The sequence below is a fragment of the Pieris napi genome, chromosome 11 (genome assembly GCF_905475465.1).
Source record: "Pieris napi chromosome 11, ilPieNapi1.2, whole genome shotgun sequence".
Classification (NCBI taxonomy): domain Eukaryota; kingdom Metazoa; phylum Arthropoda; class Insecta; order Lepidoptera; family Pieridae; genus Pieris; species Pieris napi.
In genome coordinates, this window is record NC_062244.1 from 6,729,764 (window position 1) to 6,755,703 (window position 25,940).

General features: G+C 35.6%; 2 protein-coding genes across 2 annotated transcripts in view; both read right to left on the reverse strand.

Annotated features, from left to right (window-relative positions):
• LOC125053603 (atrial natriuretic peptide receptor 1-like) overlaps positions 1-17,357 on the reverse strand; it is a 140,454-nt gene extending 123,097 nt beyond the window's left edge. The window contains exon 1 of the mRNA XM_047655027.1: positions 17,265-17,357. The gene's annotated coding sequence lies outside the window, so the exon portion shown is untranslated. The remainder of the gene's footprint in view (positions 1-17,264) is intronic.
• Positions 17,358-24,680: 7,323 nt separating this feature from the next.
• LOC125054214 (F-box/LRR-repeat protein 7-like) overlaps positions 24,681-25,940 on the reverse strand; it is a 70,299-nt gene continuing 69,039 nt past the window's right edge. The window contains exon 8 of the mRNA XM_047655974.1: positions 24,681-25,339. Coding sequence (XP_047511930.1) covers positions 25,127-25,339 — 213 coding nt within the window. The 3' untranslated portion in view covers positions 24,681-25,126. The remainder of the gene's footprint in view (positions 25,340-25,940) is intronic.

The window sequence follows — 25,940 nt, forward strand, 5'->3', positions numbered from 1 at the left end:
TGGAGGTCGTATGTTCCAACTCCTAAATCAACCGATATTAAAGTCCCAACAAATCGTCAGTACTCGTAAACACAGAAAGCTAATACTAGATAAAAAAAAATAAAAAAAAAATAAAATATGTTTATTATGGAACATAAGATACATGTATCACTTATTCCACGTCATTAAATTTGAATTTGTAGGCATCCCTATTCATCGGCAAAGAAGACAGAGGGTGTAGGCCGAGAGAAAAAGCCGGCGTAAAAAACTCTCGGTACTCTCGGATAGTATTAGCATTCTGTGTCTAGTCTACCAGGTGATCATAAACATACTTAATTACAAAGAAAACAGATACAGATATCCCCAAGGGTGTATCTCCAGGTTAACAAGATATACTAAGAAATTTAACTATGTTGACATATTATTTCTACACAATCATAATTCAAAGCTCAACACTATAAAAAAGTAGTATAAAAATCAATTATGAAATCACCCAGAGTTATGGTCGTACAATCTTCACAAGCTTTATATAATTTTATAAGCATTCAATTACTGAAAACCCCTAGAGGTGTGTGCAGACAGTCATCAAACTCTCTTATTTTCAGGTGTCTGTACTATGTACATATAAGCACTGCATATAAAAATTTGTATTAAATGGCATTTCAGTCCTGAGGACCGTAACATAAATAAAAACCAATCGGAACTCAACGTTAATTAATCCAAGGTCACAATCTATAATATGCTCTAAGTCACATATGGGGGCAAGAGTCAGACACATTTGTGCGTATCTACGTGTACTTGTATCCTTGTTTGTATTTTGTGATCAACGAAAGATTGTTTCACCCGATATCTAATAAGGTAAATTATTGAGCCACGGAAGCGGAATATTCAACATAGTAAATATGTTCGCGCTATTTTAATTGTTATGTTATAAAGGCATAAAAAGGACTAGTGAAATTGTAGCTCGATTTTTGCAAAGGTCCCTCCGAAATACCTTTGCACGATTTCGAAATGAACGCGAGCAAAGCTTTAGGCAATTCACACCTTTTGATTTTGTGGAACGCTGTGTGCAATATTAGTTTTATCAGGGTATTGCTTTAGTATGAGCGACTGAACGGATGGAATTATTTTCTATACAGAATATTCTAGAAGTTTTTTTCCGAGCTTACGATCAACTTGTGTACAGGTATGTTAACTAAAGCTGGCGGCTTCAACACATTTACACTTTGTGCTTGTGTAGTGACTGTGAATAAGCGCGAGACGTGATGTCAAACTGAAATACAATCATAAATACATCATGAATAGACTGTCCGTCGTGTATGAGTGGACTAAAATGTATAGCATGGCCAGAAAATCATATTTTGAAACAAACTGTATGTGAAATTGCATTATTGTGAGTACTGTGAACCCGCCAGCTTTCGATAACCGACCTATACTTAAAATACTTAAAAAGTATGAAATTCTATCAACAATATATTAGGAATAGCTATTTTTCTCTCAACTGCTTTGTTATGAAAAATTTCATCACATGAATTAATCAAACAAACAAACACATGTCAAAGTTTCACAATTTCAAATTAAACTTTAATAATAGTGTATGCCCGTCCATGATTAAGGACAATGCATATGAAAAGATAAAAAATATATGATTCTGTGAGTCGGTGAATGTCTCAATAATTTAATAGTGTGCATTTTTCACGTAAATGTGTACCCAGACTAATTTAAATTATTGGATCCCGTCGGGTGAAATATAAAATACATAAAACCTTGTCTGAATTGAATCTTGAATAATGCATTCTCTGTGTAAAAAATATTAAGTATTCTGCAAGAAAATATTCACTTAAAATTGCATATTCAAATACTTTTATATTTAAAATTAGTATTAGAACAGCCAGTTTATTTTGTTCGCTGGTTTTGTGTCTATTTCATTTAAAAAATAAATTATAAATTTGTTCAAAATTTTGCATAGTAGACACTTATATTAATGCTCAATTCACTAGAAAATAATATTATAGTAAAATGTTTTTTTTTTTTTTTTTTTAATGTAATAGGAGGCAAACGGGCAGGAGGCTCACCTGATGTTAAGTGATACCGCCGCCCATGGACACTCACAATGCCAGAAGGCTCGCAAGTGCGTTGCCGGCCTTTCAGGAATTGGTACGCTCTTTTCTTGAAGGACCCTAAGTCGAATTGGTTCGGAAATACTTCTGTGGGCAGCTGGTTCCACATAGTGGTGGTGCGCGGCAAAAACTACCTTAGAAAACGCTCTGTTGTGGAACGACGGACGTCGAGGTGATACGGATGGTATTTTGTATTTTGCCTTGACGTCCGATGATGAAACTCAGCTGCAGGTATTAGACCGAACAACTCCTCTGAACACTCTCCATGGTAAATGCGGTAGAAGATGCAGAGAGACCCAAATCTCTACGCAACGCCAAGGGATCAAGCCGCACTGAAAGTGACTGGTCGTCGACGATTCGAACCGCTCTTCGTTGAATACGGTCAAGTGGAAGGAGCTGGTACTGGGGAGCTCCCGCCCAGAGGTGAGAGCAGTACTCCATATGGGGCCGAATTTGAGCTTTATATAGTTGCAAGCGGTGGCCCGGAGTGAAGTACCGTCTCGCCTTGCTGAGCACACCAAGCTTTTTGGAGGCTAATTTAGCCTTTCCTTCCAGATGACCGCGAAACTGAACGTTATTCGATATGTCAACGCCCAGTATTCCGATGCTAGCTGAGGCTTTAAGGAGAGTGTCTTCAAAGAGGGGAGTAGCGACAAAGGGAGTTTTTTTAGCGGAAAACGCGCATACTTGTGTCTTCTTGGGGTTAAATTGGACTAGATTTAGTCTACCCCAGTCCGAGACTCTACGTAGAAGAGTTTCGACTTCAGACACAAGTTTGTTCCGGTACTCATCGACAACAGCCCGAGAAATACATGCCCGGCCAGTGTAAAAAGTATCCCCAGTGCTGTCGTCCGCATAGCAATGAATGTTGCTAAGCTGCAACATATCATTGATATGCAGAATAAACAGGGTCGGGGATAGGACACAGCCTTGTGGGACACCAGCATTCACAGGTTTCAGGTCGGAGCATGCTCCGTCGATGACGACTTTGATGCTCCGATCAGCGAGAAAGCTGGAAATCCAGTTGCATAATTTCTCAGGGAGCCCGTAGGCTGGAAGCTTCGAGAGCAGTGCTCTGTGCCACACCCGATCGAAGGCTTTCGCTATGTCCAAACTTACCGCCAGCGCCTCCCCCTTGGACTCAATTGCCTCTGCCCACCTATGTGTAAGGTATACAAGGAGGTCACCAGCTGAGCGACCACGACGAAAGCCGTACTGAGAATCGCTAATCAGCTGGTGGCCCTCTAGATACCTCAGGAGCTGGCTGTTAATAATGGTTTCCATTATTTTGGAGAACAAGGAGGTTATAGCTATTGGGCGATAGTTGGACGGATCAGAGCGATCGCCTTTTTTAGGGATCGGATGTATCGAAGCGATCTTCCAGCACTTCGGAACAGTGCCGAGCGTGTAAAGGTACCGGAAAAGGCGCGTTAGGACCGGAGCCAACTCAGGAGCACAAGTACGCAGCACAATTGGAGGGATGCCATCGGGTCCGCTCGACTTATGGATGTCCAAGGAAGACAAAGCTTTACGGATAGCACGTTGCCGGAATATAACTTCGGGCATCGTAGTATCACACCGCAATAATGTCGGTGGTTCCTTCCCTTGATCATCCAAAGTGGAGTTCGACGCAAAGAGACAGCCTAGAAGATCGGCCTTCTCTTTCGCGGTATGGGCCAGTGAGTCATCCTCCCTATGCAGTGGTGGAATTGAGGGCAGACAGAAATTCCCTTGGACAGCTTTGGCAAGAGACCAGAAGGCTCGAGTTCCCGAAGGGAGGTGGGCCAATTTCTCACCAAATCTGGCAATGTGCTCTGACTTTGCTTTAGCGATTTCTCGCTTGAAGGACCTGGAGGCTGAATTGTATGCTTTTTTACGTTCGCCGATAGTCACATCACAGGATGTCACCGCTTCTGCCCAGGCTTTAAAGCATTCACGCTTACGGCGCAAAGCCGCTTTGCAAGAACGCCTAAACCAAGGCTGGGACTTGCCACCGACCGGCACCGCAGAGAATGGAATAAAGAGTTCCATACCCTGCAGGACCACCTCGGCGACAGAGTCAGCGACGGCATCTGGAGTACTCGACGAAAAGCAAATGGGCCCCCAAGGGTAGGACGCAAAAAAAGACCGCATCCCATCCCAATCTGCTGACTTATAGTGCCACACGCGGCGACAGCCAGTGAAGCTAGGCCGAAGAGGGCGCGTGAACGGCACAATGCTCCGGACCACACAATGATCTGATGAACCCAATGGCGGTTCAACAGAGACTTGGTAGTTCTCCGGATGTGAAGTCAGCAGAAGGTCCAACAAAGAGGGTTTATGACCATCCACATCTGGTATTCGCGTAATCGCAGGGACCATTTGCGTCAAGTCGTAAGCCAAAGCAAAGTCGTGAAAGGATCTTCCCGCATGATCGGTGGTTTCTGAGCCGAGCCAATCGGCATGGTGGGCGTTAAAATCGCCAAGTATCACGATTTCAGCGGTAGGAACCCTTTCGAGCAGGGAATCTGTAGCCATTTGGATGTGCTCAATGAGTCGGTCAGTTTCGGTATTTCCGCTATGGGACCTATACAGGCATGCGTAGAATCGCGGATGGTCATCGCAGTCTACGCGCAGCCAGAGGTTAGATAAAAAATTCAAAAATTCAAAAATCATTTATTCACGTAGGTAACACAATGTACACTTGTGATTCGTCATTAAAGATATAAATATTAATGCTTCTAATTTTACATTTACTGATAGGTCCCTTCCTTCAAGCGTCCCGAGGCGACGAGAACAGATATCCTCTCTGACGTACACGCAAACTCCAGCCCGCGGCACAAATGAATGTTCCAATTTGTACCCCGGGTAGGAGAGGGAGGAAGTATCAGCCGGGGGGGATATCTGAGTCTCGGTAAGAAAGAGCAAGGCCGGCTTCGCAGTCTCTAAGTGGTAGTGGACAGCGTTGATGTTGGAATTGAGCCCCCTAACATTTGTGAAGTCCACGGCGAGTGTGGACGGGGGTGCCTTTGTTAAATTGCTCCGTTTGCCCCGAGAACGATTAATGTTTTTACCGAGCGCAGAATTTCCCCCCCCAGAATACGAAGGGCAGCCTGTGCGTCCACCACCGGGCGCAGAGTGTCCCGGTGTTGGACGCCCAGAGGGAGATTCTCCACCGCGAGCGCGTGTGGTACCCCCCTGGGGTAGATTCTCTTTTTTCTGCACCTTCATATTTCATGGGGGGGGGGAATGGGCTCCGGGAGTCTCTCTCACCGCACGAAACGCGAGTACAATAAGGTGAACTTATTGCATCACTTCACGCCGGTTTTCTGAGAGACAGTGGTACTGCCCCGGTCGTGCCTGCCCATTTGGCTGAAGCCCGAAGGCAACAGCATGGCACTCCCACTAGGAACTCCCAAATGTAGACCATAAGTGCTCTATAATATTTTAATTGAATAATATATAAATCGCAGCATTGATGGCCTATTGGCGAGCGACCCCCGCCCCCCCCCCCATCCCTGAGGACCTGCGTTCGTATCGAATTTGTCAATATGCGAAGCAAGTGCGCACACGATGAAGGCAAAATCGTGAGGAAACCGCCATGTCTTAAACCTAAAAATCGATGACATATGTCAAAAAAAAAAGAAATGATAGAAGAAACGGATGCAATCTAAGGGTTTAGAGTTACAAGTTATGGGGTTGTAACGTCACTGGATGATTTTTATTAAAATATAAATCGATAGGGCACAAACTGACCCTAACATTGCCTATGGAGTACCTGCAGTACTGATTCCTAGTTTTTCTAGACTTTTGTACCTCTAGATAGAAGAAACGGATGCAATCTAAGGGTTTAGAGTTACAAGTTATGGGGTTGTAACGTCACTGGATGATTATTAATAAAATATAAATCTATAGGGCACAAACTGACCCTAACATTGCCTATGGAGTACCTGCAGTACTGATTCCTACACTTTTTCTAGACTTTTGTATCTCAATCAATTTGCTTCGAGAATTCAGAAGAAATACAAAGTTTGTTCGTATAAGTGGGATTACCGTGTTATCGACAACATGTTCTTTTAATACACCTTATCGCGAGACAGCCACTCGAAATGATAGTTTCATACTTGAATGTAAGCAAACTTCTAGTTGTTTTACTTATTTCGATGTGTTTTGTATAACAAGAATCAGTAAAGACCTAGGTTTGATTAAGTGTTTTTACTTAACATAAGAATTAAGTACCTCTTCAACGTACAAACTTTATGAATATTCAAGATTTAATCTGTATGGGCAATGTTTTTAAAAATATCATCACTTGGCACCATTTCTTACGAAAAGACTTAAACTTATACATTTTAATTTTCATTTACACTTCTTTTATCGTCTTTTGCTAACCATATTACAGAAAAGCGCTCGAACCGTCGAGTAATGTAAATAATATAATAATTTAGTTTTTCTCATTCTGAGGCTTTTCTATTCTTTACTTTACATTACAAAAATAATCAACTTATGACGTGTTATATATTATACTTTGATTAACACAAACGTATTATGACTGTTGCTATATACGTACAAGCATAGAACTTTTCTTGCTTTATTTTAAAACGCAGACTAAAGAGCGTAACCATGGCAACAGCCGTACATAACCGTCGTTAGTTTTACATAAGATAAACATTTATTTAGGCTGCAGGCGTTGTCACCTGCAGCCCTGATAAGAAAATACGCATTAACTTTATAGGAAATATAAAAAAAAAAAAATTTCTATACTTATTGCATGTATCTTATGAGGTTGGGGCTTGGAGAAAACGCACTGCCATCACACAGCCAGGGTTCTAAAGGCTCTTGACCAAACTTAACTATTGGCAAAAAAAATTGCAACAGACTTTTTCAGCTTCGTCTAGACAAATTATATTCAGGTGCTTGACTTACTTATTCTGGCAGACCCTTTTTAAAAAGTTACTTAATTAAATGTCCCTAAACAAAATTATGATTACTAATTCTTTATTACAGAAAAGGGGTATTAATGTTGGGGCTCAAATATTTAACATGACCAGAATATTTAATTGTATTTTTTATATTTGTATTTATGTAACTAAATATATTGTCGCACAGTGAATCAACGTTCATGAATCTAAAATATGAGTTCACAAATATGCTTTATAATGAAATTCATTTAAATAAGTAATTAATTAATTAATATTTTAATATTCAAGTATATACTTAATAACCAACGGAATTGAAATAAGAACTTTTATAAACTTTATTAGCAACATTGAATATTAAGCGTCAGGTTTGCTAAGTTGAAGCAGCTAATTGAAAAACTTTAATTGCCTTGTAACTTTATATTTACAGAAACATTTGTAAAATATGTATTTGATTAAAAATATGACGAACGATTTATAGGTAGGTAATAACACAATGTTTAAGTAAATTGCGTGTAGTTTTGATGTTTGAAAACCAAGATGTAATAAGGAGGTTTAATAATAACTAAACTGCGGAACTACTGGCATTGAAAAAAACAATAACAAATTCTATTTTCAAACAAACTCATTACAAATCTCTACGTTCATCACTGATCATTCTACGTTCAAACAAATCAATTCTAACGTTACATCGTCTAAAAATATTCGAAGTATTCTGCCAGTATTTATAATATAATTAGTTTTCTATTACGTGTTTACGGTTAGATTTTACTACAAAATACGATTTACTTTTTCTAAGAAATCGTGAGGCTTTTGCAGAACTTTGAACTTTGTATCTTTCTAAAACGCCATCTCACCTGTTTTCAGCGTTCAATGTAAAATGTCATCAACTTTGTTCCATTTTTTAAAAGTCTTTGAATACATTAAGCGCAGTACACACTGAGCCCGCCGACACAACCCGGCGGCCTGTATGAAAAGAATCATGTCGGCAACATGCGCCTGCGCGTGTTACCCGCCGACATGTTGGCGGCTTGGGTACGCCAACATCATACTCATATCAAGCCGCCGACATGCCGCCGACCAAATTTTCCGACTTGTAATAAGTGAAGCCCCCAACTAGACCGCCGACAAAAAGTTGCCAACATATGTCGGCGGCCCGGCGGGCTCAATGTGTATTGCGCTTTACGGATACAATAAGGTCGGTTAAATTCACTTATTAACTTTTGGTTTAAAGTGAAGTGGAAAAAGCCTATATGATAATTAATATTAAAAATATTTTTTTTTTTTAAAGACGTTTCACACCAATTGACCTAGTCCCATGCTAAGCTGGTGAAGCTTGTGTTATGGGTACTAGGCAATGGATGTACATACATATTATAGATAGATAGACATATAAATACATATTTAAACACCCAAGACCTAAGCACAACACCAAATGCTCATCACATCGATGTTCGTCTCAGCCGGGGATCGAACCCTTGGATTCGCAGTCAGGGGTACTAACCACTAGACCAATGAGTCGTCAGACTTATAGAAACGGAGTATTAATAAGAAATAAATATGTTAACCTTTCAAGGCTGTCTTAATATAACTCTTATCGCTATTCAAAATAATTTATTATCACCCAAACTGATTTTATAAACATGATATTCCTTATCCACGAATACGCTGATCATAACAAGAATTATAATTTTTCATTTCTATATACATTTCTGTTTCTTCACACCAGTCGCGGCCAGCGAGTTGCTAAAGCATTTTATTCAACCCAATGTGTTGTAAATTGAGCCAATTTTCGACAGAGATGCAATTTATCAAAGGATATAAAGGATTCGCAATCGTCAAAATCACCCCACGCCGTTACTCGGTCAAGCGGACATCAAACTAACACGGTCCCCTTAACAAGTCCCTTTATTCCAAGATTTTCCTGACAAATTACAATCTTTTGAGATTCGTATAAAACAAACGCTTACGCCAAATTACGTATTGAAATTTCATCTGACAAGGACTAAGCTAACAAGTTGTATGGTGCGCTTAAAATATGGATAGATAAAACTAAATATAAAAAAAAATGTATGCGTGTACTAGTGTACACACGTAAGAAGTGAAACTTCTTTATGACCTTATTTTACGAAAAATGATCTACTATATGCAACTTTACAGAAATTGGTTAAATAAAGTTAACTTAGATAAAGTTTGAAAAAAGATGGCGCGTTACCGAAAAATTTGACAAATGTGTGTAAATTTTTTTCCAACGCCGATAAAGCAGTTTGACTTCAAAAAGCAACATGGTGCGTAACCTGCTACAAAATTTCTCCCATACGTCGATAAAAAAGTTTCACTTCAAAAGATGGCGCGTAACGGAAAAATGTGACGCGTAACGAAAAAATGTTACACTAAATTTTTTTCCAACCCCGATAAAGAAGTTTCACTTCAAAAAACAGACAATAATTTACATTGATATTCACCTTTGAAAGGTGTTTTCAAATGTTGTCATATGAATACACCATTCTATGGGGTTTTCGTACTAAAATAACTACTTGAGTCTGAAGAATTCTAGTATGTTCTTTTAATTTGCAAGTTTTATTTAAAGGAATAAAGACGACTTAATAATATTTTTTGTATTTTTATTTGGTACTGACCCAGTAAACTTCGTATCACCTACGTACACTGTAAAACGTCTATGAAACGGACTAAAAATATTTGACAACCATGTGACAATTTGGTATTTCTATAAAAACAATAGACCTTAAAAACAAAAGACACAAATGTTTTGAAGCTAGAAACGAATTTTATTGGAAAATTAAATTATTTATGCTTATGTTTCTCACCGTTTAAACTTTCCCTGAACTTCCACAAATATTTCAAGAACAATTAGCCAAACAGGTCTAGCTTTCCGAGTTTTAGCGAGACAAACGTATTCATTTTTATACAGAAATAGAGTCGCAAGGTGTTTCACTATTCCCTACTTAAAATTCACGTGAATTGTAAGTGCGCCTTGTAGCGTTGTGTTATTGCTATAACGTTCACTGAGCCCGCCTAATTTGCGCATAAATTATATTTTTCAATACAGTTTTTTAATATATTTACTAGTATGAAGTGAAACTTTTGCAAATTATTCTGGCAGTTATAAAGCAGTTAGGTATCGGAACTATTAAAGTTTAAATAATGAAACAATGTTAAGTTTCTGTTCATTGTTTCTCAAAAGTGGACTTTATTATAAGTACCTATACCTTAAGAGTACTTCTATAATAAATATATTATAATTAGATCTAGTGAGAGTTCAATTTCTAGAGATAACTTTGTTAAGTTTATCGATGATCTAAATAAAACTATTTCCTTTAAACTGGGCTAGAATAAGACAAAGTTTCTTATCAAGAAGCCCCGCACAGTTTTACCTGTATCGGGTGATTCAGATAATTGATTGCCCTCCTTTTTACTGCCCTATTTTTTATTTTATTTTAATTAAAAACATTAGGCGTTTGTCATATTAAACACAAATGACAAAATATATCTTTGTAAGAATATTACACGAAAGACGAAACGATCGTACACTTCGTTCGATTTTGATTGGTCAACACCAGCCTAGTGGTTTCAGCGTGTGTCTCTAAACCTTGAGGTACTAGGTTCGATCCCGGCTGTGGACCAATGGACTTTCTGTCTATGTACGGTGAAGGCAAACATTGTGAGGAAACCGGCAGGTCTTAGACCCATAAAGTGAGCAGTATGCTTTGGGTGCAAAAGGCTATGTACTTGTATTTTAGAAAACTAAATCACGAAACAAATACAGAAATCTGAGGCCCAAAAGGTTATAAGGCCACTGGTTATTTATAAAGATTATAGTTTATACAAAGAACGAAGCGTTACTATACAAAAACAATGGACTGACCGAATTTGAAAATTATTCCAATTTAGTTATGCAACACGATTTGACTATTAACACTGCGTATTTGATGTACCTCGGTTTTTACTGCGTAATTTGATTGACTGGCTAATACAATTCAGAATGTCACGTCCACACGTGATTATGAATCATGTGGCAATTAAATATATTATATACTTAACCATGTGGTGTAATACTAATGAGGAATAAATGTAAAAAAAAAATTAAAAAAAAATGTCTAAATGTCTAAATGAATAGACCGCTGGATAAAAAACCGCTCCAGACCTTGCTAACCACAACGCGACGTTCAGACATGAGACTTCTGCATTGTATTATTCGCCATACGAAATAAATAAATAAACCAACGGTACAACAATTAGTTTTTGCTTCTTTGAGAATGTTTCGTTTGCAAGTACTAATCAGTCTTTCTTCCTTGAGACACCTTGTTTTAGAACCTAAAAATAATGCCGATTTTATCGTATTCTCTTTACCGCACGTGCCGGAGTTTGAACGCAAAGAGTCATGCGCCTGGCCACTAGACTCCTGCTCTGCCCCTGAATCTTGAGAAATATAGGATTTCTTAACATTAATAATCTACTATATAAAAATAAGTCGGGTTTTCCTTCCTGACGCTATAACTCCAGAACGCACGAACCGATTTCCACGGTTTTGCATTCGTTGGAAAGGTCTCGGGCTCCGTGAGGTTTTTAGCAAAGAAAATTCAGGAAAAAATTCAACAGAAAAGCGGGATAACCAAACGAAATGTTACATAAAACGAAGCCATCTGGTGGCGAAACGGAGTTCGCCGAGTTTGCTAGTTGTATATAACAACCAAATTATTGAAATTATCATGCTATTTAAGATGTTCTTGTTGTAAATACATTCCAATATTTAAGGTATGACAGATGACACCTATTAATATATTTCGTAATTTAAATATACTCTTATATATATATACATAACTAGCAGACCGGCCAAGCGTTGCTGTGACTAAGGTTTTTGTTATATTACATAGTAGCAAACTATTCAAGGGAAGCGGTAGGAGAACACCATTCATGGGGACCACCATGCTTTTTCGGTGGTTATGCCATTAAATTGTAGCTTATGTGAAACGTTGGATCTTTCAACACAGCGCCATCTGTTAGAATTGTGACTGTCAAATAATAAACAAATATTTTGCAATAAAATAATATTGCGGGTATAAATTAAGATGTAAGCTATCCTATCCTTTAAGTTGGATCAAACTACACACGGTGTGCAAATTTGATTGATATCGGTTCGGTAGTTTAGGAGTCCAAAGCTGACAAACAACGTGACACGTAATTGATATATGTATATTAACTAGCAGACTCGGCCAAGCGTTGCTGTGGCTAAGATTTTTGTTATATTACATAGTAGTAAGCTACTCAAGGGGAACGGTAGGAGAACGCCAGTCATGGGGACCAACATGGTTTTTTGGTGGTTATGCCATTAAATTGTAGCTTATGTGAAACGTTGGTACTTTCAACACAGCGCCATCTGTTAGAATTGTGACTATCAAATAATAAACAAATATTTTGCAATAAAATAATATTGCGGGTATGAATTGCGATGTAAGCTATCCTATCTTTTAAGTTGGATCAAACTACACACAGTGTGCAAATTTGATTGATATCGGTTCGGTAGTTTAGGAGTCCATAGCTGACAAACAACGTGACACGTAATTTATATATATTCAGATTAGTTTTAGACCAGTGCCGATAATTTTTGAAACCAAAGAAAATTACAGTAGGATGAAACCCATTATAAAAGTAGGAGAATATTATAAAAATTAAAGGAAAAATAAATTACGGGATGACAGGTCTGGGCGTTACTGCATACGATTTTTTGCGATTTCTGAGAAGATTTACTATGGTAATATATATATATATATGTTTACCATAGGAAAGTAGAGATTTCAACGAACTGAAAGCACACCAACTTTTTGAAAAAAGCTGAAATTTTGACGTCAGAATTTTCGATTGAAAATTAGGGTGTTTTTTCGATATTAATTCAAAATAAGGTGAACAAATAAATATTTTAATCAAATAAATTACAGTGTATTTGGGACATAGAAAGGTAAGTTTTCACCAAATTTCGTTAAAAAAAAAATATTTTTGTTAAAGATAAAAATAAAAAACCAAAAACTTGGTTTTTTGAATTTTTCACATAAATTTTGAGGTTATGTGAAAAATTTGTAAATACAAAAGTTTTAGATCTTTTTATTACCTCCAACTTTGCCATTTAACTTTCTTCGATAGGACTTTTAGTTTTGCCGGAAATCGAGATAAACCGTTTTTTACCCTTAAAACTCCCCCCCCTATCCCTTCCCGACATCAGATCGACCGTAATTTATTTTCCTTTCATTTTGATCATATTACCCTCCTTTTCTAATGGGTTTCATCCTACTGTAATTTTTTTTACTTTTTATTTATTTTAAAGGCTATCTGCACTGGTCTATTTATACTTGGCAAGATTTTAAAAAGCAATTTTGGCGATGATACTAAGGAACTAACCAATTTTGTTAGAATCAGGCAGATATGTGACCGAGAAGCTAAGCAGCAGGGGAGTGTCGAAATCTCCCCTTTCTTAAAAAGGGACATTATTAACTTAAAGGGTTGGCGTCTGCCGCCGGGCCCGGGCGACATCTACTCCGGAAATATCCTCATAATATTTATGGGCGAGTCGGGGCCCGGGGCTATCCACGCTCGTGCTGTTTATGTTAGTGACCTATTTCACAATCTTGCAGCAGAATTTTTCCAGCTGCGATCTGTGCTCAAGCAACATGCCGGAAAGCCCATCCCGGGATACCCTCATGCCAGTCTCGAGCTCCAGATCGTACTTGGCCCTTTCAAAAGCCGCACAGTCAACAAGTGAATGAACCACCATCTGGTCGGTTTTGTCGTCACAGTCGCACTCTTCAGTTTGAGTCTGTGTAAATAGTGTCCAAAAGCCCCGTGGCCAGTCAGTATCTGTGCCATGTGAGATGCGAAACTCCTTGTCTTGATTTGTTTGTATGCCGCGTTTGCATCTTTAAAAAACATTTTTGTGACTGAGGCTGTTTCGCCCTCCACATCACACAGTCACACACTGTCTTGAGTCACACAGTCATCGCAAGTAGAAAAGCGGATACGCATCGTACCCTATTCACGTCCCCGTCTCCAAGGGGTCTCTTCAATTTTATTGCCATTTTCATGGCACTCTTCCAGGTTCTGGCGAATCTCGGCAACTTTGGGATGGCATCCAGAGAAGAGCGAGAGTCGCACACATTAACAGTTATAAATATATGGAGCATTATTGTTTAATGAAAATATACAAATCTTCTGTGCCTAAGTTTATAATTAAAGTCCTAATTAGTCCAAATTAATCAAAATTCTTGATATTTATCAAGTTCAATTGCCGCGAATTTTTACCAAAATCGTATTAATTATAATATACTACTACGTAATACATAATTGAGTTCAAAAATGTTTTCACAGAAATGTTTTCTAACTTTATTAAAACAATTCTTACAATAAATCATTCACGTAACTCGTTGCCTTAACTCCTTGATTTCATTAATTTAAAGTCTATATAACAGCTGTCTTGAGTCAAAAAGATTCTTCAATTGAGTTAATACCATTAAAACAGTGTGTTCCTTATTTCATATTGATAGGAGTTAAAGTTCGGATCAAACTAACAAAATTTTCTTAATGAATTAAGGTTAGGTAACCTTAATTCTGATAGAGAGGTCTCTATCATCTTTTAAAACTCTTCTGTATAAAAATTTCTTAACCTTATCCTATCCTGATCAATCGTAACTTGTGTAATTCTTATGTTTCCTTTTCCTATTGCACTAACTTCTACACGTGCAGCCTATGGGCCAGTTTTACTCGACAAACATACAACTCGCTTCGGGTGCAGTATAATAACGCATTTAGGATGTTGCTGGGGCTGCCTCGCTTCTGCAGTGCATCAAGAATGTTTGCAGAGGCGCGGGTGGATTGCTTTTTCGCCACTATGCGAAAGCGGTGCGCTTCTTTGGTGCGCCGGGTGCGGGGCAGCTCCAGCAACATCTTACGGATGATAGTCGAAAGAATGGAGTGCCCCTATTTACGACACTGCTCCGACATCTCCGCAGGGCTTTGTACGTGATAGTTTTTATTTAACTACTTTTTCCTTATTTTTACTAATTCTCTAACATAGATCTTAAGAAACTATTGTTACTAACTCACTAATCAATCAATGGACTGTATTTGTCTGATTAATAAAAATTATTATTATTATTATTATTATTATTTTCTTTTGTATTGCATCACTATTCCCTGTTCATGAATCTATAAGATTAGCTTTTAAGTTTGTTATTTTTTTTGTATTACTTTAGATTAAGGTTCTATATTTTTTTTCTGCACTTCTTGCACTCGTCATGTTTCTTTTTTTAGTTTTTCTCATACTAGGGTTGCCTGGAAGAGATCGCTTATTAGCGATAAGGCCGCCCCTTGCATCCATTATAATTTTATGTATTGTTTTATTTGTGTTTCTTTTATTTTTATTGCAACGAAGTGTCAATAAATAAATAAAATAAAAAAATAATTTAATAAAACTTAAACAAATAAATAATTTACTAAGGCTAGGGAGAGAAAAGCGCCAGCTTTGTGGTCCCCGGAGCTAGCGAGTAAGCGCCTGCTCAGGTATAAAGCTCTTGTACTGTGAGTTGTGACGTAAGTGAAAAATCGCAACTTTCCTTAAAACCTTGAACATGCCTGTAATTGCATGCATACCTGTTAATTATTAACAAACAAATCAGTTTTAATAAGTCCTCGAGATTTAGGACTCGGAGCTAATTAAATTTAACAAAAGCGTGACAATTAATATTAATTTTGAGTATAAAGGAAAATTACTTTACTATTTTTTAAAACTCCCTATAAAATGTGAGCCTTAAAAAAATGTACGCGATTAGAAATAATTATCAATGTTTAGTATATTTAGTTTTGAATTAATATTCATATATCTTGAAAGGTTTGTGTATGTATTATTAAACAGACTCTGGGATTTACTACTCCTAAGCTGTATTCTAAGCTGAGAACTGTCAACAGAAGCTCGTTGAAGCTTTGAGAACATATATCTTAAGTTTATAAAAGCTTTCCGAGAATTAAATATATCGTTTTTACATAATGTATGTCATATTGATACAATAATAACCATTGCATATTAATTATTATACTTGTTTATTGTTATGATTTATTTTGTTAATTTCGTGATAATTTTTTGAATATATGATAATTAAAATTTACGACTCAGTAGGTACATTCGTCCGCAATATGAATTAAAAACAACAAAAAGACTCTTAAATTAACCTACATAGTAATAATGATAATATAGAAAATAGATTAATAATAATATAAAATAGATTAATAGAAAATATGTTGTATGTCGTGATAAGTGTAAAAGCCATTGTTCCGATAATTTAGGTCGAGATTGTAATTAATAACCATATGACGTGACTTAAATAATTTAATAAAAATCAAATATACGTCACTAATAAAGGATTTAGAAAATTCGAAAACTTATTAATCTGAATTTCATTCTATTGAAAAAAATAATGATGCTGTCAGAATTCCCTCGCTTCGACTTCTATGTTCACTCATGTGTTAATAATCCTTATTAAAAATGAACGCCTCAAAATGTGAAAACAAAAATGTAGCTTATATTATTGTTGTTCCAAGATTTTGGGCTTCTATTTGAAACGAAAAGAATTCGTTCAACTTTTTTTTGTCATTTGGCACACGGGGCCAATATTTCTGTTTTAATAAAAGGCTTTTTTGTCGAATCAGTTTAGTCCAATTAGAAACGAATAATTGTACCTACTTCAATAACGGAACCACTTACTTAACTACTAAACTACTGTAACACTTAAATATTGTTAGTACATTCATTAGCGCAACAATATTATTATCGACATTTTACATTTGACATATTATGCTAAATTGTATTTACATTTTGTGTAAACAATTATGGCTAAAACAAAAATTTTTACTGAATTAGAGCAAATAAAAGATAAAAAGTTTGATAATGGACTTCGAGTTAGCAAAATTTGATAAGATGTTTAAATACATCAATGAAATAAAAATCTTTACAATATTTTATTACAGCTTATCTTAAGTAGATAATTATATTAGATTAAGTCAAAGAAATTAATCTGTGACCGATATTCATTTATTACGAATAATATTAGACTGACTGTCCAAACTCGTAAGCACAATTTTGTACTATACGATACAATAGACAAATAAAAAAAATGATGAAATGAAAGCAGATTTATTTTAAAGTAATAATAAATTCATTCGTGCTAAAAGTTATACCGAAACGTCAATGTTCACGTGAACTTACCACAGATTTCATTCAAAACTGTAACATACACTTTCGCAAAACAAATTATCGCGAACGCGAGCGACAAAACGCGACTTGACGCGCCAATATCACGCTACAAACTGATAATTCTCAAGCCCCGTGCAACTAAAATATATTTCAAAAGAAAATCAATTGTTATCCACCGTGGAATGTACAAAAATACATTTTGGTATATAGATAGGATAGTACTTTGATAAGATAGTCAATTAATATTTTAAGAGAATTAATATATAGATAACGTGGTTTAATATAACTTATCGATATCGAGTGGCAGATACTGAATATTTTTATGCGCACTGTGATTTATAAGTGTTTGTTTTGACGTAACTTTTTGACACAATATTTGCTTATTATTTCATCGCGTCTAAAATAATAATTGAATGTTAGGTCATTCTGTGAAGTTTGTCACGAATCTATTTTATCATTTTTGACCGCTTCAGCTTATCAATTTTGGTCATACAGTCAAACCTGGACAAGTGAGAGCTCAAGGGACTGCGATCTCATTTTCTCTTAGGGGGCCATCCATAAAGTACGTCACACGAATTTTACGACTTTTGAACCCCTCCCCCCGTCCTTGTCACAGGTTGTCACATTTTTATAACCCCCCTCTTGATGTGACGTCACACATTTTTTAAATTTATGTATGTATTTAAAAATAATCGTTGTAATAACAACTTTAAACAATTCGCGGTTGACTAACGGTTGAACAAGGTTGATTTTGCAATAATATATGCTTGTAACTTGTAGAAAGAGACAGAAATAGTGTTTCGGGACACTTTCGAGCGTTACTTTTATTCGAGACTGTGCATCTTGGGTTTTTTGTATATCAATGGTTTTAGTATTTAAAATTTTAACATATAACGTCACAAAAGTATTGACCCCCCATGCCCCTTGTCACACGATGTCACACTTCGGTGATACCCTCCCTCCCCATTAACGTGTGACGTACTTTATGGATGGCCCCTATATAGGGGTTTCTCACTAACCCGAGTTTCTAGCTTACAGAGTTACAGAAGGGGTCTGTCTAACATATTTTATTTATTTTATTTTAAGCCTTTTCTTATTTCCTAATACAAAAATATCCAATTATCTCATGTGTTAGTGAATATCTTTTACAGTTAGTAAGTATAAGAAACCCTCTTCGGTAAAGGCCTCCTCCAAGGCTTGCCATCTTTCTCTATCCCGAGCTATTTGGACCCAGTGAGGACCCGCGATTTTTTTAATGTCTAACATATAGAGGTATAAAACTATAGAAAACAAAAAAGACGTACACTTGGTTTGAATTAAATAAGAGTCCCTCGAAATTAGAATGAGTCATAAATAGCAAAATTTTTATGCGTTTAACTGTTGCTTAAGGCCGATTTACATTATCTTAGTGTTTAGGAGAGTGCTTTAAGATAGTACTTTAGTTGAAACATGTAAACGCTACTTGCTTTAGTAAACGCTACTTGCTTTAGTACGGTTCTACTTGACTTTCAAGTTGAATCAAAATAGAATCGGTTTTTATTTTTGTTTCAAGTGATACCCCTCCCGCGCCCGCGCACCCCCCGAGATCTTCGTGTGTGTAAACACGTAATTTAGTCAAATCTTTAGGAGTGTGCATAAGTGCCGTGAAACGCGTGCGTGTTTTTTGATTTTTAAAGATGGCTAAATGGTCGGAAGATACAACTATCAAATTTGTGTCTGAATGTGTTGTTCACGAATGTTTGTGGAACGTTAAAAACAATTTATACAAAAACAAACAGGCTAGACATTCGGCATACACTGCCACAAAAGAAGCTATTTTGTTTATTATTTATATTTAGTTTATTTATTTCGAATAAAATCTCGTCTTCTATTTGTTCCATAACTACAGTTAGTATTTTGCGTAGAAAAGAGCGTATTTGCCGACGTCGTTGCGCGTTCATTGTGGCGCTGTAATGATACTCTACTGGAAGAAATGTAAACGTTCACTCGCAACGCACTAAAGCACTAAAGAACTTGCCTTTCAACTTGTACTAAAATACTCTCCTAAACACTAAGATAATGTAAATCGGCCCTTATAGAGGTATAGGCAAGTATCAATCTCACTTATCGAGGTTCACGCGTGAAAAATGACCGTCCTGACTGACCTGTATATGAACAGGTTTCATGTTCGACTTAGAGGTTTTAGGAGGGCAAAATGACGGGTAAATTTAATTATCATCAAAAATGTTTGTAATACATATTTATCATAATAAATTAAATAGAATTATCATAATATAGCTAGGTTGGGTTTCAAATTATATCCAAAAGAAAACCCTAAGGGGAAAGCGACTGAACCTTTTTTAAGCTTTGTAACCCTTACAATTTCTGAATATTTTCCCTTCCTTTGTGTATCTAGGGGTTTAATCTATGCAGTAAATTATCTTCATAAACGATTATCCTATAGGGTCCCGGTTAAACATACATACGATTATCGAGTTCAGCAGTCACAGTTGCTTTTGAAGCAAAAATATTTATCTGAGAATTTCGTATAGTCAGTTTGTGAGTATAAGTTTATTTCTTGCATGTCAGACGTCAGAAATAGGATGTAAAATAACATTTCCTGAGAACTGTAATATTCTGAAGTATACTCCTAAATCACTCTTATATAAACACCAAACTTTATTTGGGTACATATGGATATAAGATATTCAGATCATTTATTTGGTAATTTTTAGTGGTGAATATTTTCACAAAGTTGTAGTTCTACTCCATCATATTAAAAAAAAGGGTGCGCGTACGCGCGTAAGAAGTTATACTTCTTTGGCATTATTGAAAATAGTTTTTGATTGCATGCAAATAATTAATTACAATTCAATAATCAAAGACTGGAAAAGGAGTCAATAAAGTTCAGTTTACATTTGAAAAATTAAATAAATAAATATTTATTATTATTCTCTTACATTAACTGTAACATAAATTCTATTATTATTCGAATGTTGTTTTCAAATTTTGTCCATTGCCGTAGCATCTTCCGTGGGCAACTTCATTCTGTTAATTTTGTGTAACGATGCGCGCGCATCGTAAAATTACACTCTCATAAATTTTTCATAACGCGCCTAAAGAAGTATAACTTCAAAAAATTACCTTCATTATCACAAATTACAACTATATAGGTTACTTGCTTTATTATATTATATATTTTGAAATTCATCTCGACTTCACAACGATACTTCGCATATGAAGTAATTTGACTTGATTAATACCTTTCGATCTATAGACTTTTTTGTACTTCAGCATTTTAGTTGGCTCCTGGTAATAATAACACAGAGCTGCTGCTTTCCTCGCTTATAGCTAACGAATAACTATCGCAATACAGCAAGGGAGTACTGCCAGCATTATAGACCGAACTTTTTGTTATTTTTCTTTAGTTCTATTTATCCATTTCGAATTATTAATTACTGTTTCAAAGGTTTGATTTGATTGAGAAAGAATTGATTATAACAATTACTTGCAAAAAAAAACTAATAGAATTAAATTGAAACTAAAAGTTAAATACTAGTAAGTAATAATAAGGCCTAAATATCTTTGATTTGGAATTTTAAGAAATACGAGCTTTAAAGGTTGTGTTAGTAAAAGGAATGTTATTCCGGCGAAAATTCCAGTGTTTTATTGCTCGATTGAAGCACTGCTATTTTATTCTGTTTTAGTCATTATGTAGTTTTTAGAGCGCGACCTTTTTATGCTCTTGTTTTTCCTGGTATTTTTTTGATGTCATTATATGTAGATAACCTAGTGGCTTTGAGTACAACTCATACCTATGTCGTGCGTTTGAATCACAGCTGTGTAGAATTTTCTATTATCACTTGCTCTTACGATGATGGATGATGATGAAACCGGCATGTCTCGAACCCAAATTAATTACGAGTGTCAGACACAGAATCTAATATTATTAAAATGTATACATATTTATTAGGCTCAGCAAAAAAAAACAATTCTATTCGAAAAGGCAACCTTTGGATTTTATACAGTCCTTTAATCTGTTTGGCCACGAATCAATGGATTTACGCACTGCCCTGCGATTCTGTAACTCACTTTTCGAACTCACACAGCGGTTTTCGAATCGGGGGTCGCTCTGAAATCAGTCGTGAAGCAGTCATTTTATGATTTGGCATTCTAATAAACAATAAACTACAAGCTCCCACCTTTTCAGAAGTGAGTTACTGAATCGCACGGCTGAATCCAAGGCAAATTTCGCCTCTGCTTGCTCCAAAGATTTTTAAGAGACACAATATCGCCGTGTCGTTTAGAGCAGGCTATGTCCTCTAAAACTGACCATGATTTGAAGTCTAAAGGATCTGGGATAGATGAGGGCCAGTCTTCAGTATCAAAAAAACCTCGCTGACACAAGATGATGACCACGTTGTACCTTTCCGACCATATGAGCAGCTTCTTAAGAACTGTGAGCGTACACTTTATCATTTTACTAATTGAAATGATCTTCAATCGTGAAAATGTTTTAAATGGTAAAGAGATTTTCAGACAGAAGGCGTTTTGATCGATTCATTCTCTTTAATACGCGACAGAGTCCTAGCGGGAATCTTCATTTCTCGCAATAAGATTTAGCTTCCTAATGGGGTTTCGACGAATTCTGGCTTTAACAGCATTAACAGCCTTTGTAGTTCCAACAGCACGCGGCCGCCCCGAAATGGCGCAAAATCGAAAGAAGTTTTTATCTAATACTAGCTGACCTGGCGAACATCGTACCGTCTAACAGTCGATTCTTTATTTTTTTAAATACTTATTCTGCTATTCGGGACACCGGTCTAGCTAGTAAGATAAAAAAAAAGAAAGTTGATAACACAACACATACATTATGTAAAAAATAAAAATTTACCTTCCCGGAACCCCTCCACTAACACTTGAACTTTATAATATGGTATTAAAGTTCAAATTGCCTTTAAATATAATGACGAATATTTTGTAGTGGAATATAGAAAAGTGTTGTTTTTAGACTTTTTCACTTAATTTTTTTATTTTTTCTCTCTGTAAGAACCATCCTCGTACTTCAGGCAATATTATAAAAAAAGAATCAGACAAATCGGTCAAGCCGTTTACATGTTATGTCGTGACAACGGAAAACGGGTTTCATTTTTATATATATAGATATAAAATTCTCTTGTCGCGGTGTTTATGGTTAAACTCCTCCGAAACGGCTAGACCGATTCTCATGATATTTTGTGTGCATATTGGGTACGTCTGAGAATCGGACAACATCTATTTTCATCCCCCTCAATGTTAAACGTAGTCCACCCCTGATTTTTTTATTTAAATTTTAGATAAAAAGTTTATTCTTTATTTTTTATACAGCATTAAAAAATACATACAACCCCTAATTTTCACCCCTCTACGATCAACCCCTATTTTTTAATATAAATGATAAACATATAATAGCAAAACGACGTTTGCCGGATCAGCTAGTAATAATATACGTGCTCCAAATTCAAAGTTGAAAAAAAAAGTTTTTACTTTTTATTATTATGTAACAGTATTAACGGCCAGACTAGTTATAGTGCATCTTCTCTTTCTGTTAAAAAGCGATTATTATACCATCGATGGCTATTTTAAACTTGATTTCCATATGAATCTTGGTATAAGTTCTCGCTTTTTTCAGAAAAAGGCGGTTTACGGTTAATTACTACATACTTTTAGGGTTTTTAAAGTAAACTTTATGTTGTTCCACATACAAATTTACCTATATATCAGGCGGCTGACGAAGTAAAAATAAATGACTTGGCAACGAAACACTTTGGCCTAGTAAATAACTCACCCTTTAAGAAATCACATTTACATAATCTTTTCTTCAATCGTTCGAGACCTTTGATTTATATTTTTTATTTTAGATATTGGGGTCAGGAAAGTATAAAGTCAGTGTATAAATTATAATTTATTGCTTATTTCGTATAACAATGGCAATTTTTATACAATAACTAAATGTACAAGTTAAAATACCAAATACTATACACCATTAAGCTTTTCACATGTTTACATAAAAATCTTACTTAGCTATCGATACAACTTCACAACTACGACCGTGATTGTATCTTTGATAACGACGGATTTTTATACAAAGCTTAGACATTTTAAAATTACACAATATTGCTTATTAAGTAACTAAAAAAAACAACAATAATAGAAAAGGCCTTCAACAAAACATCAAAAGTCAAAATGTTTAATTTTAATTCCGTTTAAGGTTTGCAGTTATGAATTTTAATTTGATAGTATAATCAGTTCTATTATGGAATTAAAACTGACTATTATGATTCGTACTATAATACGGTGAGTACATAATGAAAATAAGTGTACATAATGGCTTCTAAACCACTTCGGCAAGACCTCACGAGATCGGCTGAGAGCGTGTACATAGTACTCTCGTGTGTAGCAGCTATATATTTGAACATTATTATTACCTATTACCTTTCATTGTTTCATCAAAAAGAACAAGGAAAAGATTGCTGGAGACATGTTTGTTTACACCCCATTGGCGTTTAATATAAATTATATATTTTGAGACGTTCTTAACTGTACAATTGTTATCTACATTCAATGCTATTTTGACATTAATAGTCTGTTATTTAATATATACAGAACTTTTACACCTATGCTAAACACGGGACAGAAGTTGTAGTCAAGATAAAATTTTGATACGGTATTTAAGCAGCACGTTGGAAAAATTTAATATGTAAATTATAATTTCCGAAAAGGGAAGGCTTGTTATCGTAAAAATTTATCAAGCTATGATTACCTGACCCTCCTTGCTAACATTGTTATTATGAGGAAAATTTTGCTTTCACGCCAAAAGTTTCACTCATTAAATTTGTTTTTTACTGTACAAGGGGCAAACAGGCGGTAAGCTCATCTGATGTTAAGTGCCGCCCACGGACATTCAATTCCAGAGAGCTCGCGAGTGCGTTGCCAACCTTTTAAGTATTGGTAAGTTTGTTTCTTGAAGAAACCTGAAATCGATAAATTATTACCTTACCTTTGAATTTCCTTAAATCACTATTTACATAATGTATAAAACATTTGTTTATATTATCGATAAGGTTAACCAGATACAAAATCGACTATCATAAAAGAAAAGTAATAATTTTTGAAGTTATACTTCTTTAGGTGCGTTATGAAAAATTGATGAGAGTGAAATTTTACGATGCGCGCGCACCGTGACACAAAATTAACAGAATGAAGTTGCCCACGGAAGATGCTACGGCATTGGACATAATTTAAAAACAACATTCGAATAATAATAGAATTTATGTTACACCCAATGTAAGAGAATAATAATAAATATTTATTTATTTAATTTTTCAAATGCAAACTGAACTTTATTGACTATAATGACTCCTTTTCCAGTCTTTGATTATTTAATTGTAAATAATTATTTGCATGCAATCAAAAACTATTTTTAATAATGCCAAAGAAGTATGACTTCTTACGCGCGTACATAAGTACACGCACCCTTTTTTTGTATGATAAAATATTTGAAAATATTTGGAAGTAATAGAAAACTATACAGATTGTATGAAAAGTTAATAATAAATACAAAACAGGACAATTCCAGTCTTTCAATGCGTTATTCATATGGATATATGGCAAATGAATAAAATTGTTTCTATATATCCGACTTTAACACAGTTAAAGAAAATATTTTATTCACCCAAAAATATCTCATTTAAAAACCTTAATGTTTAAATTTTCATAAATATTGTATTATTAATATACATATATACTTAAAATTACATTTACAAATATTTACAGTTAATACTTCTACAAAAATATAATACATATAGACAAATAAAGCACCAAGTATTTCACAATAAAACGTTCAGAAACATTTGTTAACAAAATCCGGGATTCGTATGTTCAATAACACATCGCTTGCAGTACTTTTTCACTGCCCTATATCCGCGTAAAGTCACGGGAGTGTCCTGTATGTTGAGTTGTGTAAGACCACGGCAGTAATAGGCCACCGCTTCTAAGCCATCATCTCCTACCAGCTCGCAGCCTCGAAGGGCGAGTTTCTTGAGGTTTGGACAGCATCGGGCCAAGATCTGAAACATTGTTTTTGTAAAAACATCATGTAGTTATAAAAAAATGTGAGCCGTCACGCCTGGCAGATGTGAAACATCGACATTATTTTGTAAAAGTATGCAGAAAAGAACAGATTGTGATAGGAACTTAATATGTCATAATGATAAAATAAAATATTACGATTTTTTTCCAGATAACGATGACTATTTATTGAATAAACATTTATTTTCATTAAACAGAAAAATTTACGAATTTATTTGAAATCGTGACTACTTAATTCGTTTAATCAGTGACTTCGAAATACACACACCGTACACACTACTGCATATAGACTGTATATATCCACACATAGCGTGGCGACGCGTCGCCACGCCATAAATCGGTTTTGCGTGCGGCTATAGATGTTTCACATCAAAAACCCGTGAGACTAAAGCTTCTAGGGCTTGGTTTCAGATTCCTGTATTAGTTTCGTTACATTGTTTTTATTAATGTCTACGTAGGTGATCATCTTTCTAGTAAGTCTGTCTTATTATTAATAGAATAGCTGATAATTCTGTTATTCACGCTTTGTATCATATAATAAGTTTTTTGAAGTTCAATAAAGTGATGATATTTTATAAA